Below are 12,651 nucleotides of genomic sequence, written 5' to 3' on the forward strand. Positions count from 1 at the left end.
TCATTTAACCAACTTTTGGTGCTTTTGGCAGTGTGGGCAGGTGCCAAATCCTGCTGGAAAATGAAATCAGCATTTTCAAAAAGCTGGTCAGAAGGAAGCATGAAGTGCTCCAAGATTTCTTGGTAAACGGGTGCTGTAACTTTGGTTTAAAAAAAAAAAACACAATGTACCAAAACCAGCAGATGACATTGCACCCCAAATCATCACAGACTGTGGAAACGTAACACTGGACTTCAAGCAACTTGGGCTATGAGCTTCTCCACCCTTCCTCCAGACTCTAGGACCTTGGTTTCCAAATGAAATACAAAACTTGCTCTCATCTGAAAAGAGGACTTTGGACCACTGGGCAACAGTCCAGATCTTCTTCTGCTTAGCCCAGGTAAGACGCCTCTGGTGTTGTCTGTGGTTCAGGAGTGGCTTAACAAGAGGAATACGACAACTGTAGCCAAACTCCTTGACACGTTTGTGTGTGGTGGATCTTGATGCCTTGACCCCAGCTTCAGTATATTCCTTAAGTTTACTCAAATTCTTGAATTGATTTCGCTTGACAATCCTCATATGGCTGCGTTTCTCTCGGTTGGTTGTGCATCTTTTTCTACCACACTTTTTCCTTCCACTCAACTTTCTGTTAACATGCTGGGATACAGCACTCTGTGAACAGCCAGCTTCTTTGGCAATGAATATTTGTGGCTCACCCTCCTTGTGAAGGGTGTCAATGATTGTCTTTTGGACAACTACCTGATCAGAAGTCTTCCCCATGATTGTGTAGTCTAGTGAACCAAACTGAGAGACCATTTTGAAGGCTCAGGAAACCTTCGCGGGTGTTTTGAGTTGATTAGCTGATTGGCATGTCACCATATTCTAATTTGTTGAGATTTTTGTTAAATGCGAGTCAAAATTAAAAGAACCAAAGACTTAAACTACTTCAGTCTGTGTGCAATGAATTTATTTTAATACACAAGTTTCACAATTTGAGTTGAATTACTGAAATAAATGAACACAACATTCTAATTTGAGATGCACCTGTAATGTCTTCGTCCAATAAGTGTTTGAAACACTGTCGCGAAAACAGCTAGTAAAAAAAGTCACGTGAAGTTACACATACTTCTGATAAGTCATTCACTACAATCTTAACTATAGTTAAATGCATTTTATTTTCATTTTAGAAAAATAAGATGTTTTAATAAGTCTAATTCTTTCAAAAATGTAATCTATAAAAAACAAAATGTGGTTTTAAGTCAAAATGACTTAAAGGGATGAAGCAAGAAACATTTTTTTTTTTTTTTTTTTTACTTAATTTTTTTTTTATGAACAATTAATTTAATGCCAATTTGCAATTCGGTGACTTGATTACATAAATGCTTCTCATTCCAGAGACACCTTTAAATGTCATACTGGTAGAGCTCAGCACACAAACACTGACGTGTCTGGGCCACAGAACCTGGCTTTGACTTTCCATACCTTGCTTATGGCCATGATTGCACAATTTACTAAGTGTTTCATAACAGTCAGCTGTAAATATTTAATATAAATCTGAGTCAATACCAAAACTTTTTTAAATGGATACAAATGAAACATATTGACAAAAAACTCTTCTCAACTGACCCATCATGCCATGGGAAGGTTTATTAAGCTAAATTATCACAATGACAACATCAATCAGTTATATCTCTTCAATACTTTGAAATGTGTAGTAACAAGCTTGGCTGTCCTGTTGTTAGCAAATACCCTTGTGAACCTCCCCTCTTAAGAGTCAAACAGTTGTGAGGGCTTTTTCCTCCTGTGAGGGTTGTGCTATGGCTTCATGTTTTCTTCTATGATTCAGCAATCTGCTGCTCAGGTGATTCCTGCAAAACAAGACACGTGTCGGATCATTTTGTTATGCACTTTAAAACAAAAAGTCAATGATCCATGCAATATGGGACAAAGTGCCAAACATTGTAAAATCACGTGTATGAGTGTTTTTGACCCTCACACCGCTATTATCCCAAGTGTCTAGGATATTCTGTATTTTCAAGTCTCTCCTTCATTGTAAATATGTGTATTTGTAGCCAAATATAATATCTAAGATTTAATCAATGCATTAAAACCTTCACATATTAAATTATTTAATTAATATAATAATTTATTTTAATTAATAAAATTGTCTTACATGGCAAATTTTAATACATACAGCAATAATAAAAGTGATGCCTGAGCAAACTCTAGTAATTCAGGGTGAACGTACATCTTTTTCACAGACATGTCATGACTGGGATTTAAAATGGCCTAAAAGAGCTGGTTTTAGCTTTGTTTTCCAGTTAACATGCACTTTACAGGCCTCATACATTATATGTTTGTCTTTTGTTTTGATTCATCTGTTCTCTGTAGATCCCACCTTCTTGCATGCCAAAATTGGTTGATGATGTACAATGCCTAATTACTTTTTAGTCACTACCTTCAGCAAGTTTGAGGATAACAAAACCAAAACTCAAAACATTTTAGGCAATTTAGAAATCCTGGTCACAGGATTGTGTGTGTGTGTGAGTGTTTGTGCTCACTTCATGGCAAGCTCCTTAGAGATCTGTTCCAACGATCGGCCTTTAGTTTCTGGCACAAATACAATCACAAACACCACCAACACGAAGCTCATAGCAGCATAGGAGAAGATCACGGTGGGCAGGCCGATCCTCTCTACAACCACAACACCGCTCAGTAAATCACCTCTGAAAAGCACTCCTTTCTGCTACAAAAACGGTTTTGTTTATTGTTCTGTGCAACGCTTTGTAAGTTTGTGTTTCTTTTTGTTTTCATTCCATCTCTGCAGGAACGTCCCCACGGGTGGCAAATGAATGTTTGGCGGACTGCCTTTAAACACAGGTTACTGAAGCCAGAGAAAATTATTATATGCATGTATGTATGTATCTATTTATCTGATATATAAATATATATGAAAAATAAAGACATTCTATTAAGAGTATCTTTCTTTTTTCTACCACCTATTATGTAATGTAAATCTAATTCAAATGCATTTGCAATGCACTTTTCACAACAAATATTGTTCCATAGAATGTTTACAGTTAATACTGACAGGCTTATTTTTTTTCTCAAATTGTCCATAGACCCCCTTGAGGTCTCTGGACCTGTCTGAAAACCTTTGATTTATATATTTTTAGATAGGCTAAGGCAACACTTGTAGGGTATGAGAACAACACGCCGGGTTAAATTCTAACATTAATAATCAATCCACTGTTTTTCAAGAATAGAAACTCAAATCAAAACAACACATCCCTTTGACTCAGTTAGTTAATGATCGATGGCTAAGTGAACTGTGCTCTTACATAACTCATGGAGGGACATTATGGTGTCGTGCTTGTCTGACTTTTTTTTTTTTTAGAAATGTAATGCCAATCATGTCTGTAGACCAAACTGTAAGAGACAGTTTTTGTATTAAATTGAATACTTAGGCTGAGGAATTTAGTTTTTAAGTTACCCCCAGGGCATCCAAGATGTAGGTGACTTTTTTTTTTAGTAGAACACAAACTGAGATATTTAACTCAAACCATTGCAGTATGTTAGTCATATAATGCAAGTGGATGGGAATAACAGCTAAAACATACAACAAAAAAACATAAAACAAACCCAAATTAAACCCTGCTCCTAGTGACAGTACATTGATGTGTAAAGACACAAAACGATCGGTCTGTGCAAGAAACTGGCCGTGGGGGTAAGCAGATAAACATCAAATTTCATTTTTGGGTGAACTATCCCTTTAATCAAACCACTAACTTTAAGAAACAGTAATAGTGGTGTTCACTAATTATAAAATGTTCCCCCTAACAGTGTCAGATCAAGGACCCAGAGTACAAGACTATTTAACTACTTATCTAAACAGAGACAGCCTCAATCTTCATGGGTTTTATTGGATGAACTTCATAAGCCAGATTCTGATAAATACGCTGCCTGCTCCCTGCAATACAACTGGGTCACCATGACCTACTGATCTCATAACCCCTTTCTGTGTTTGTGTGTTACCTGTCAGAGTAAGGAAAGTCATCGATATGAGCAAATTTGTGGCCCAGTTAAAGGCAGAGATGACGGACACAGCCTTTCCACGGATGCCAGTTGGGAAGATTGCACTCAAAACCACATGAACCACTGCAGATTGATAATTAAATTTGGTTTAAAAGCAAGAGATAATGAAAAAAAACAGCTTGTAAAAATGAAAAATCTGCAACATATGCTTTTCATAAAAATGCAACATTAAAAGAATAGTTCACCTAAAAAATAAAACATTTAATCAATCTCATGTTGTTCCAAATCTGCTTGACTACCTTTCTTCTAAATATTTGAATATTATTCTGGCCTCTTTTTTCATGACAGAAAGCGAATTGGCACTGGGGCTGCAAAGCTCCATAAAAATATTCTTTTGAGTCAGATGTTTTTAATGAATCAGCTTAAAAAATTTGTTTATAATAAGGACTGATCCAGTTCTTAAGATTAACTGATTCAATCACAGCAGTTACCAGCAGTTCACAGGAGAGTAGTAACGTTCGAACGAATACACAGGGGGAAAAGAGCGCTGTTCATTTTTTGGGTGAACTATTCCTTTAACAAGACATTTTTGTTTTATGTGGCAGTGTGAACAGTGACTGAATCTTACTTGGTCCCAAGCTGATGGAAAATCCAGCTACATAAACCAGCAAGCTGACCAGAGAGATCCATTTCCGAGAGGGCGACACCTCATTAACATGAAGAGACCGAAGTGCAATTTTGGAACTGTCTTTCTCAGAACCCTTAGCCAGTTCCATAAATGTTGTCCTATAATCATTAGTATAGTTTAAAATCCAATGGTCCTTAGTGTCATTAAAGAGGAAAACATTTGTTTTGTGCTTGTTTTGAAGTTCACTGTAAGAAGGCTGGTATAAACCCATTGGACTGTTTGTCTGGAAATCAGTCTCTTCTCCCGTCCCAAATACTGTTAGGTTTGCTTTATTAATGGGGCCTCTGCATAGGCTAGAAACATGTGTGTGATTTTGCAAAGTAATGGCCCCCAGTGTTGCTGTTGACAACATCATGACAACAGCTCCAACACATAGTAGGACTTTAGGCCCCACTTTGTCCACTAGAAAGACTGCAGGAATGGTCCCTGCCACTTTAACTACTCCAAACCCTGTGGATGCAAGAGTCGCCGCCTCATTCCCATGGAAGCCCACGCTGCTGAGAACAGTCGATGCATACGCTAAAATGTTGGGCTGTCCCGTAACCTGCTGCAAGAAAACCAGTGCAGCACCAACAAGCAGTCTCTGAAGCATATTGTCACGGGAACAAAAGAGGTCCAGGAAGCCGTGCAGGTGCTCCACACCCAATGTCATGCGTATCACCCGAATTTCGTCCTCTACCGCGTCTACTCCTCTGATTCCTGCACGGAGACGAAGGAGAGTTGTATGAGCCTCTTTCTCGCGCTGCTGGGCCACCAAAAAGCGTGGACTCTCTGGCAAAAGCGGCATTATGCCAGCTTGCAGCAAAGCGGGGAGCAGCACGCCACCGAACGTAAACCTCCATCCACCCGGGACCCCTGCGAATGCCCAGCTCATTCCAAAACCCAAGAGCATCCCTAAAACTACCATCAACTCATACACACACACGCACCTCCCGCGCCAGGAGGCCGGTGCCACTTCTGCCGCATAAAGGCATGATGCTGTGCCAGATAGCGCTACCGCCATGCCGACAAGCATCCGCCCAACTACTAGCACCCAAAATGACACCACACACACGCTCAGAAGTGTGCCCAACACACACAGCAGCGCCGTGAGGATGATGGAGAACCGCCGTCCGTAGCGGTCCAGGATGGTGCCGCCACCCAGGGAGAGAAGGAAGGCTCCAAACAGAAGAGACCCAACGACTTGCTCTTGCTGCGGGCAGGAGAGAATCAAAATTTCCCTGAGTTGAAGCAATGCTCCTGATATCAGACTCATCTCATAGCCCATCATCAACCCACTCAGGCAGGCCACAGACACAGAACACAACACCAGTGCTGCACCACTGCCTACAGAGACAGAGAAGGAAGAGTACAATATATATATATATATATATATATATATATATATATATATATTTATATAAATAAAATGTGCAAGCACCACACAAAAGTATGTACGGTTTATAGATTCAACAGTACCCGTATACCTATTTCGATTGTATACTGGCACTGTTAAAACAAAATATCTCATGAATATTCAGTGTAACAAAAATCATCACATGAATTGCTCATGAGTCATCATAGAATCACTTAATTGTGTTCACTGCAATCATCATACACAAGCTCACATGGCTTTGGTTTTCAAGGCTTCTTCCATGCTGTCCTATGCTGGAAAAATCTATAAAAACTGTATTAAATTGAAGCAATTTTCCGAATTGATTTTTACAGGTGTTTTACCTGTATTTTGAATTTTGCACTGCACTACATTGTGTTTTACTGTTATTGGAAAATGTGCTATGTAAAATTAATGGCACAAAATTATCAGTGCATTTTAAATTACTAGTTTTTTTTTCTGACTTTTTTTTCCAGTGTACAGTACAAACAATTTTACAGTAAGCACTGGCAAGTGTTTGAATTGCTGTATTGCAGACCTTATAATCATCGACATTCCAGATGAATGATAAAATAGTATGCACATTAATCACATTTGTGACCCTGGACCACAAAACTTAAGTTGCTGTGGTATATTTTTAGCAATCACCAAAAATACATTTTATGGGTCAAAATTCAATTTTTTTCTTTTATGCTAAAAATCATTAGGATAATTAGTAAATATATTTTCCGTAATTTTTTTTTTTTGTAAATTTCGTACCACGTAGGAAACGTAATTTTTGATTAGTAATATGCATTGCTAAGAATTCATTTTGGACAACTTTCAAGGCGATTTTCTCAATATTTTGATTTTTTTGCACCCTCGGATTCCAGATTTTCAAATAGTTGTATCTCAGCCAAATATTGTCCTATAGTAATATAAATCTATCCATCAATTGAAAGCTTATTTATTCAGCTTTCAGATAATGTAGAGATCTCAATTTTGAAAAATTGACATTTAAGACTGGTTTTGAAGTCCCATTTAATTAACTACAATATACCTGAGTATATATGACTGCTTCATCACAGCATCACAGCTATCACAAGTATTTACAGTTTTAATTACAGGGTTTCATTAAAGGGGTCATATGATACAATTCAACTTTTTCCTTTCTCTTTGGAGTGTTACAAACTCTTGGTGCATGAAGAAGATCTGTAAAGTTGCAAAGACTAAAGTCTCAAATCCAAAGAGATATTCTTTATAAAAGTTAAGACTCATCCACACCCCACTAAAACGTCTCCTTCTAACACGCCCCCACATCTCTACGTCACTATGTGGGAAGATTTGCATAAGGCCGCCCAGATATTCACGCAAAGAAAGAAAGCGTACCTTTTATTCTACAACCCGAATTCCGGAAAAGTTGGGACGTTTTTTAAATTTTAATAAAATGAAAACTAAAGGAATTTCAAATCACATGAGCCAATATTTTATTCACAATAGAACATAGATAACGTAGCAAATGTTTAAACTGAGAAATTTTACACTTTTATCCACTTAATTAGCTCATTTAAAATTTAATGCCTGCTACAGGTCTCAAAAAAGTTGGCACGGGGGCAACAAATGGCTAAAAAAGCAAGCAGTTTTGAAAAGATTCAGCTGGCAGAACATCTAGTGATTAATTAAGTTAATTGATATCAGGTCTGTAACATGATTAGCTATAAAAGCTTTGTCTTAGAGAAGCAGAGTCTCTCAGAAGTAAAGATGGGCAGAGGCTCTCCAATCTGTGAAAGACTGCGTAAAAAAATTGTGGAAAACTTTAAAAACAATGTTCCTCAACGTCAAATTGCAAAGGCTTTGCAAATCTCATCATCTACAGTGCATAACATCATCAAAAGATTCAGAGAAACTGGAGAAATCTCTGTGCGTAAGGGACAAGGCCGGAGACCTTTATTGGATGCCCGTGGTCTTCGGGCTCTCAGACGACACTGCATCACTCATCGGCATGATTGTGTCAATGACATTACTAAATGGGCCCAGGAATACTTTCAGAAACCACTGTCGGTAAACACAATCCGCCGTGCCATCAGCAGATGCCAACTAAAGCTCTATCATGCAAAAAGGAAGCCATATGTGAACATGGTCCAGAAGCGCCGTCGTGTCCTGTGGGCCAAGGCTCATTTAAAATGGACTATTTCAAAGTGGAATAGTGTTTTATGGTCAGACGAGTCCAAATTTGACATTCTTGTTGGAAATCACGGACGCCGTGTCCTCCGGGCTAAAGAGGAGGGAGACCTTCCAGCATGTTATCAGCGTTCAGTTCAAAAGCCAGCATCTCTGATGGTATGGGGGTGCATAAGTGCATACGGTATGGACAGCTTGCATGTTTTGGAAGGCTCTGTGAATGCTGAAAGGTATATAAAGGTTTTAGAGCAACATATGCTTCCCTCCAAACAACGTCTATTTCAGGGAAGGCCTTGTTTATTTCAGCAGGACAATGCAAAACCACATACTGCAGCTATAACAACAGCATGGCTTCGTCGTAGAAGAGTCCGGGTGCTAACCTGGCCTGCCTGCAGTCCAGATCTTTCACCTATAGAGAACATTTGGTGCATCATTAAACGAAAAATACTTCAAAGACGACCACGAACTCTTCAGCAGCTGGAAATCTATATAAGGCAAGAATGGGACCAAATTCCAACAGCAAAACACCAGCAACTCATAGCCTCAATGCCCAGACGTCTTCAAACTGTTTTGAAAAGAAAAGGAGATGCTACACCATGGTAAACATGCCCCGTCCCAACTATTTTGAGACCTGTAGCAGAAATCAAAATTGAAATGAGCTCATTTTGTGCATAAAATTGTAAACTTTCTCAGTTTAAACATTTGCTATGTTATCTATGTTCTATTGTGAATAAAATATTGGCTCATGTGATTTGAAAGTCTTTTAGTTTTCATTTTATTCAAATTTAAAAAACGTCCCAACTTTTCCGGAACTCGGGTTGTAGCTGTAGTATTGTTGTTGTTGCCGCCGCCGCCATGTCGTATAGACGCTGTCTGTTTCACTTTGAAAGCGAAACTACATTGTTTGGGCTTCCAAAACAGGACGATATCCGCTTCGTCATGCCTGGAGCTGATCCGTGCTGGTCACTGAGGAAACACATCGACTTTGCACTGTGGATCGCCGGATCGGGTCTCACCATGGACAAAGCTTTCATTGAGAAAGCAAAATTGCTTTGTTTGGCCTTCCAAAAGAGGACACGACTAGAAATCATGTTTATATCACGTTTATAATGGTTTTTATGTTTATGCCTCGACGCTCCGGCCGGACAGGGCATCACAATACGTTAACTGGCGTAACATTTCTGTCACACGCTTGAGGTATTCCGCCAACAACGCACTGGATGGCTGGTCAATCAGAGCATACCTTGCTTTTCAGAACGACGAGAAAGGCGGGGCATAGAGAGGAAACAATAATATGCAGTATGTGGAAAATAATTAGTTTTTTTAATGTTAGACTGCATAAACACACTACATTACACCAAATACACAAAATAATGTTCTTTTTATCAGCATCATATGACCCCTTTAAGCTATTATTTGTATTACATAATTGTTACCCAACTAAAGCAACATGTTTTAAATTACCTTTATGATTCCTAACCAAGTTGTTAAACACACACCACACACAGATTTTAATTTTGAGTTATGATAATCAGGAAAATTGTCAATACTAGTCAGTTAGTTCATGACTACTTTATAACAAAAATAACTTCTAATTTTAATTTATTACAACAAATAATTAATTATGAAAATAACAGGAAAATGTACACTTTACTTCTTCCAAGTGATATAACTGTTTTAGTCAAGTTTGACTGGATGAACAGACTTTGACATAAAAAGCTAAAAATATAGGAAGCTTTTTTTCTGTTTCCTGTGTGATGGAGTACTTACCTGTTTGTGCAGATGTTTTTTTCTCTTGATATATGTGTGTGTCCTGATTCTGTAGACATGTTTTGCTCTGAGGAACGGGAGTCATTCTTATGGTCTCTTCAGATGCTTCCATGTTCTTCAAGGGTTGTGGTACAACTAAAGAAGGTGGCCAGTAAACAATGCTTATTTAACAATAGGTTCATGATCAGGTGATCATGCACGCATTTCTCCAGCAATGATTTTAGCAATTAATAGAGTACAGTAATGATAGAACACATTTATAAGGGACCTTTAGAGTTCTCCTAGATTTCGACCATGACTCCTCCACAACACTGAAGATATTCATTGGGATTAGACCAATAGAAAAACTTTTCAAAGCATAGTCTGTTTCTTAATAAGAAGATCATCATTCAAATATATCTCTAATAAGCATTCAAGTAACCAGTGAACACTTAAAAAACACAAACTGGTTCTCTAGTTCATGGAAGCTCATCCTCACAAAGCCACTAAAGGGAACACCAAAACATACCGAAAGAACTTTATTTGCTGCTGTGGCTGTTACAAAAAGAAGTATAACAACATGTCACAATCAGGAATGCACAGCCATTGACCATCTTGGATTTCCAAGTACCAGGGTTGTTGTAGGCGCAGATGAACTAGTAGTAACCGTTTTTTTTAACTATCAAGACCATTCAAACAGAACTTCCGGTTTTAATATCAACGTTACCTCTTTAATGTCAATAACGGAGAAAGCTGTCTATGAAATCATCGCAGCTCTTCGTCTCTCTTCTCCTGGGTAGCAGACTTAACTGCCCTTAGGCCGACGCACGTTCCTTGTTTATGAAGGCACTTTGACTTAAACTCCGCCTTCATTAACCAATGCAAAACAGCAAGGCTGAATGTGTCAAGTAAGCAGAAGGGGTTGAAGAAATACGTGGAACTTAGCGGCTCTGACTGAACGGTTTTCATAAATTAAAATGCATTATTAAGCTAGGAATTTCATATTCTTTCGTGTTTTGACTGGACGAAATAATGTGGTGACCGTCAGAAAAGCTGTCTTTTAAGTCGCAGTGCAGAATATGAACGTGTATGATGTTTGTCAGCTGTATGATTCGTCCAGGAGTCGAGAGCTCAGTTCTTTTGATTTGAATCATTAGAACAGTTCTGTTCCATGAATCATTGAACCGGCTCAGACTGAACGAGTCGTTTAAGATTCGAAGTCAATCGGGGCGAACCGATTTAAAATTTGATTCCTGAAAGAACAAAGTTGGCCTTACGTGGAGAAATAAGTTATTATTGGTCAAACTATTTTTCCTTCAGTAAGTATGAAAATGAAAATGAAAAAAAAAAAAAAAAAAAAAAAAAAAAACCCAAACCCCATATTTTGGTCAATATAGAAATCCTGACCAGGATATGTCCGGGAAAAAGAGCATGTACTGTAACGTTATACGTCAAGTACAATGTTAAGTATGAGTCGGTGTTGTAAATAAAACGTTCTGTAATTTGTATGTTGGACAGCCGAATCAACACGCATACAAATAGTTATTGTCATGGAGCACTTACATTACATTGCGTAAAAGAGTCAGACACCGTATGTAAACTGCAGTGGTGTGTGTAATACTTGTAACTTATGGAAGCATATGGGTAGCAATATTCAATTTGGAATGTAATATGCAAAATGACAATGCAATATGTAAAATGGCAATGCATTTCTGTATTTACATTTACATTTTCCAATACATTTGTGCAACGTTTGGTGCAAAATAAAAAGGAAAATTCATTTGCCATTTCATACACTAGTTTTAATATGTAAAATGAATACTAATTGTAACGCTTTATAACTTGCAAAATTAAAATGAAAATGTATTACAGAAATGATTAGATATGTGTAACATGTTCAAGCAAAAACTGTGGCAAAATTATCATTCAAATGCTATTTTTCTTAATTGCATTAACATTCACAGTCAAGACACTAACGATTGCATTTTCATTCAATGTCCCACAATGAATGTAGCAAAATTCAATGTGCACATTGAAAATGTATTCCGAGCCGATCACGTGTCCGCCCCCTCCCGCCATGTCAATCACTGCATGAACAAGGCGGGGCTTGCAGAAGGTCAAGAGACTCAATACTCAAGAAGAGGATTCAAGTGAGAGAACATGGACAAGACAGTTGGTCCATCTACATTTTGATCATCATTCAATTTAGTAAGTAATAAAACTAATATTACTAATTTATTTAAGAAATGTAACTATATTAATTTTCACAATTATTTATTAATGTCACACACACATACCTAGTGCCTTATGACTTAAAAGATGAGAGTGGTAAATGTTACAGACATAGAACTGTTCAGTCTATTATTGATTTTTATTTCCACTTCACTGTTATCCAAGGAGACAGAACTATTTGCACTCTATTTATCAGTGGGACAATATTCATACAATACTACAACCTAGAAATAATTTGCAGGTCGCAGCAGCACGAATTATGTGCCCAGCTACATCTGATTCCAATATTATGCTAATTAACAGTGAGCGGTGGTTTCAGACATTACAGTGCCGCACTCGCACTGATTCTTATTCTGTCTGAAAGAATGAAAAGACCGAGCTGAAGGTGGAGCGATTCGACCAATCAGATCAAAGCAGCGTTTCAGTTCTGCCCACA

The 12,651-nt window shown here is 38.0% G+C and overlaps 2 protein-coding genes across 2 annotated transcripts in view; one reads left to right on the forward strand and one right to left on the reverse strand.

Moving 5' to 3' along the window:
• LOC132129196 (armadillo repeat-containing protein 1-like) overlaps nucleotides 1–12,651 on the forward strand; it is a 428,278-nt gene that overhangs the window by 277,136 nt on the left and 138,491 nt on the right. The gene's annotated exons all lie outside the window — the stretch shown is intronic.
• LOC132129381 (solute carrier family 2, facilitated glucose transporter member 12-like) lies at nucleotides 1,592–11,071 on the reverse strand. The gene is made up of 6 exons (XM_059540960.1): nucleotides 10,711–11,071; nucleotides 10,005–10,139; nucleotides 4,643–6,028; nucleotides 4,015–4,137; nucleotides 2,541–2,673; nucleotides 1,592–1,847 (listed from the first exon to the last, which is right to left on the reverse strand). The coding sequence occupies exons 2-6, from the start codon at nucleotides 10,114–10,116 to the stop codon at nucleotides 1,754–1,756; spliced, it is 1,848 nt and encodes a 615-aa protein (XP_059396943.1). The 5' UTR covers nucleotides 10,117–10,139; nucleotides 10,711–11,071; the 3' UTR covers nucleotides 1,592–1,753.

The sequence above is a fragment of the Carassius carassius genome, chromosome 46 (assembly GCF_963082965.1).
Source record: "Carassius carassius chromosome 46, fCarCar2.1, whole genome shotgun sequence".
Lineage (NCBI taxonomy): Eukaryota > Metazoa > Chordata > Actinopteri > Cypriniformes > Cyprinidae > Carassius > Carassius carassius.

Coding starts and splice junctions, on each gene's coding strand:
- LOC132129381 (XM_059540960.1), bottom strand. CDS start 10,116: ATGGAAGCATCTGAAGAGACCATAAGAATGACTCCCGTTCCTCAGAGC. Junction 4,138..4,642: donor TTCCATCAGCTTGGGACCAA/GTAAGATTCAGT, acceptor ATCAATCTGCAG/TGGTTCATGTGGTTTTGAGT. Junction 2,674..4,014: donor GACTTTCCTTACTCTGACAG/GTAACACACAAA, acceptor TTGTGGTTGTAG/AGAGGATCGGCCTGCCCACC.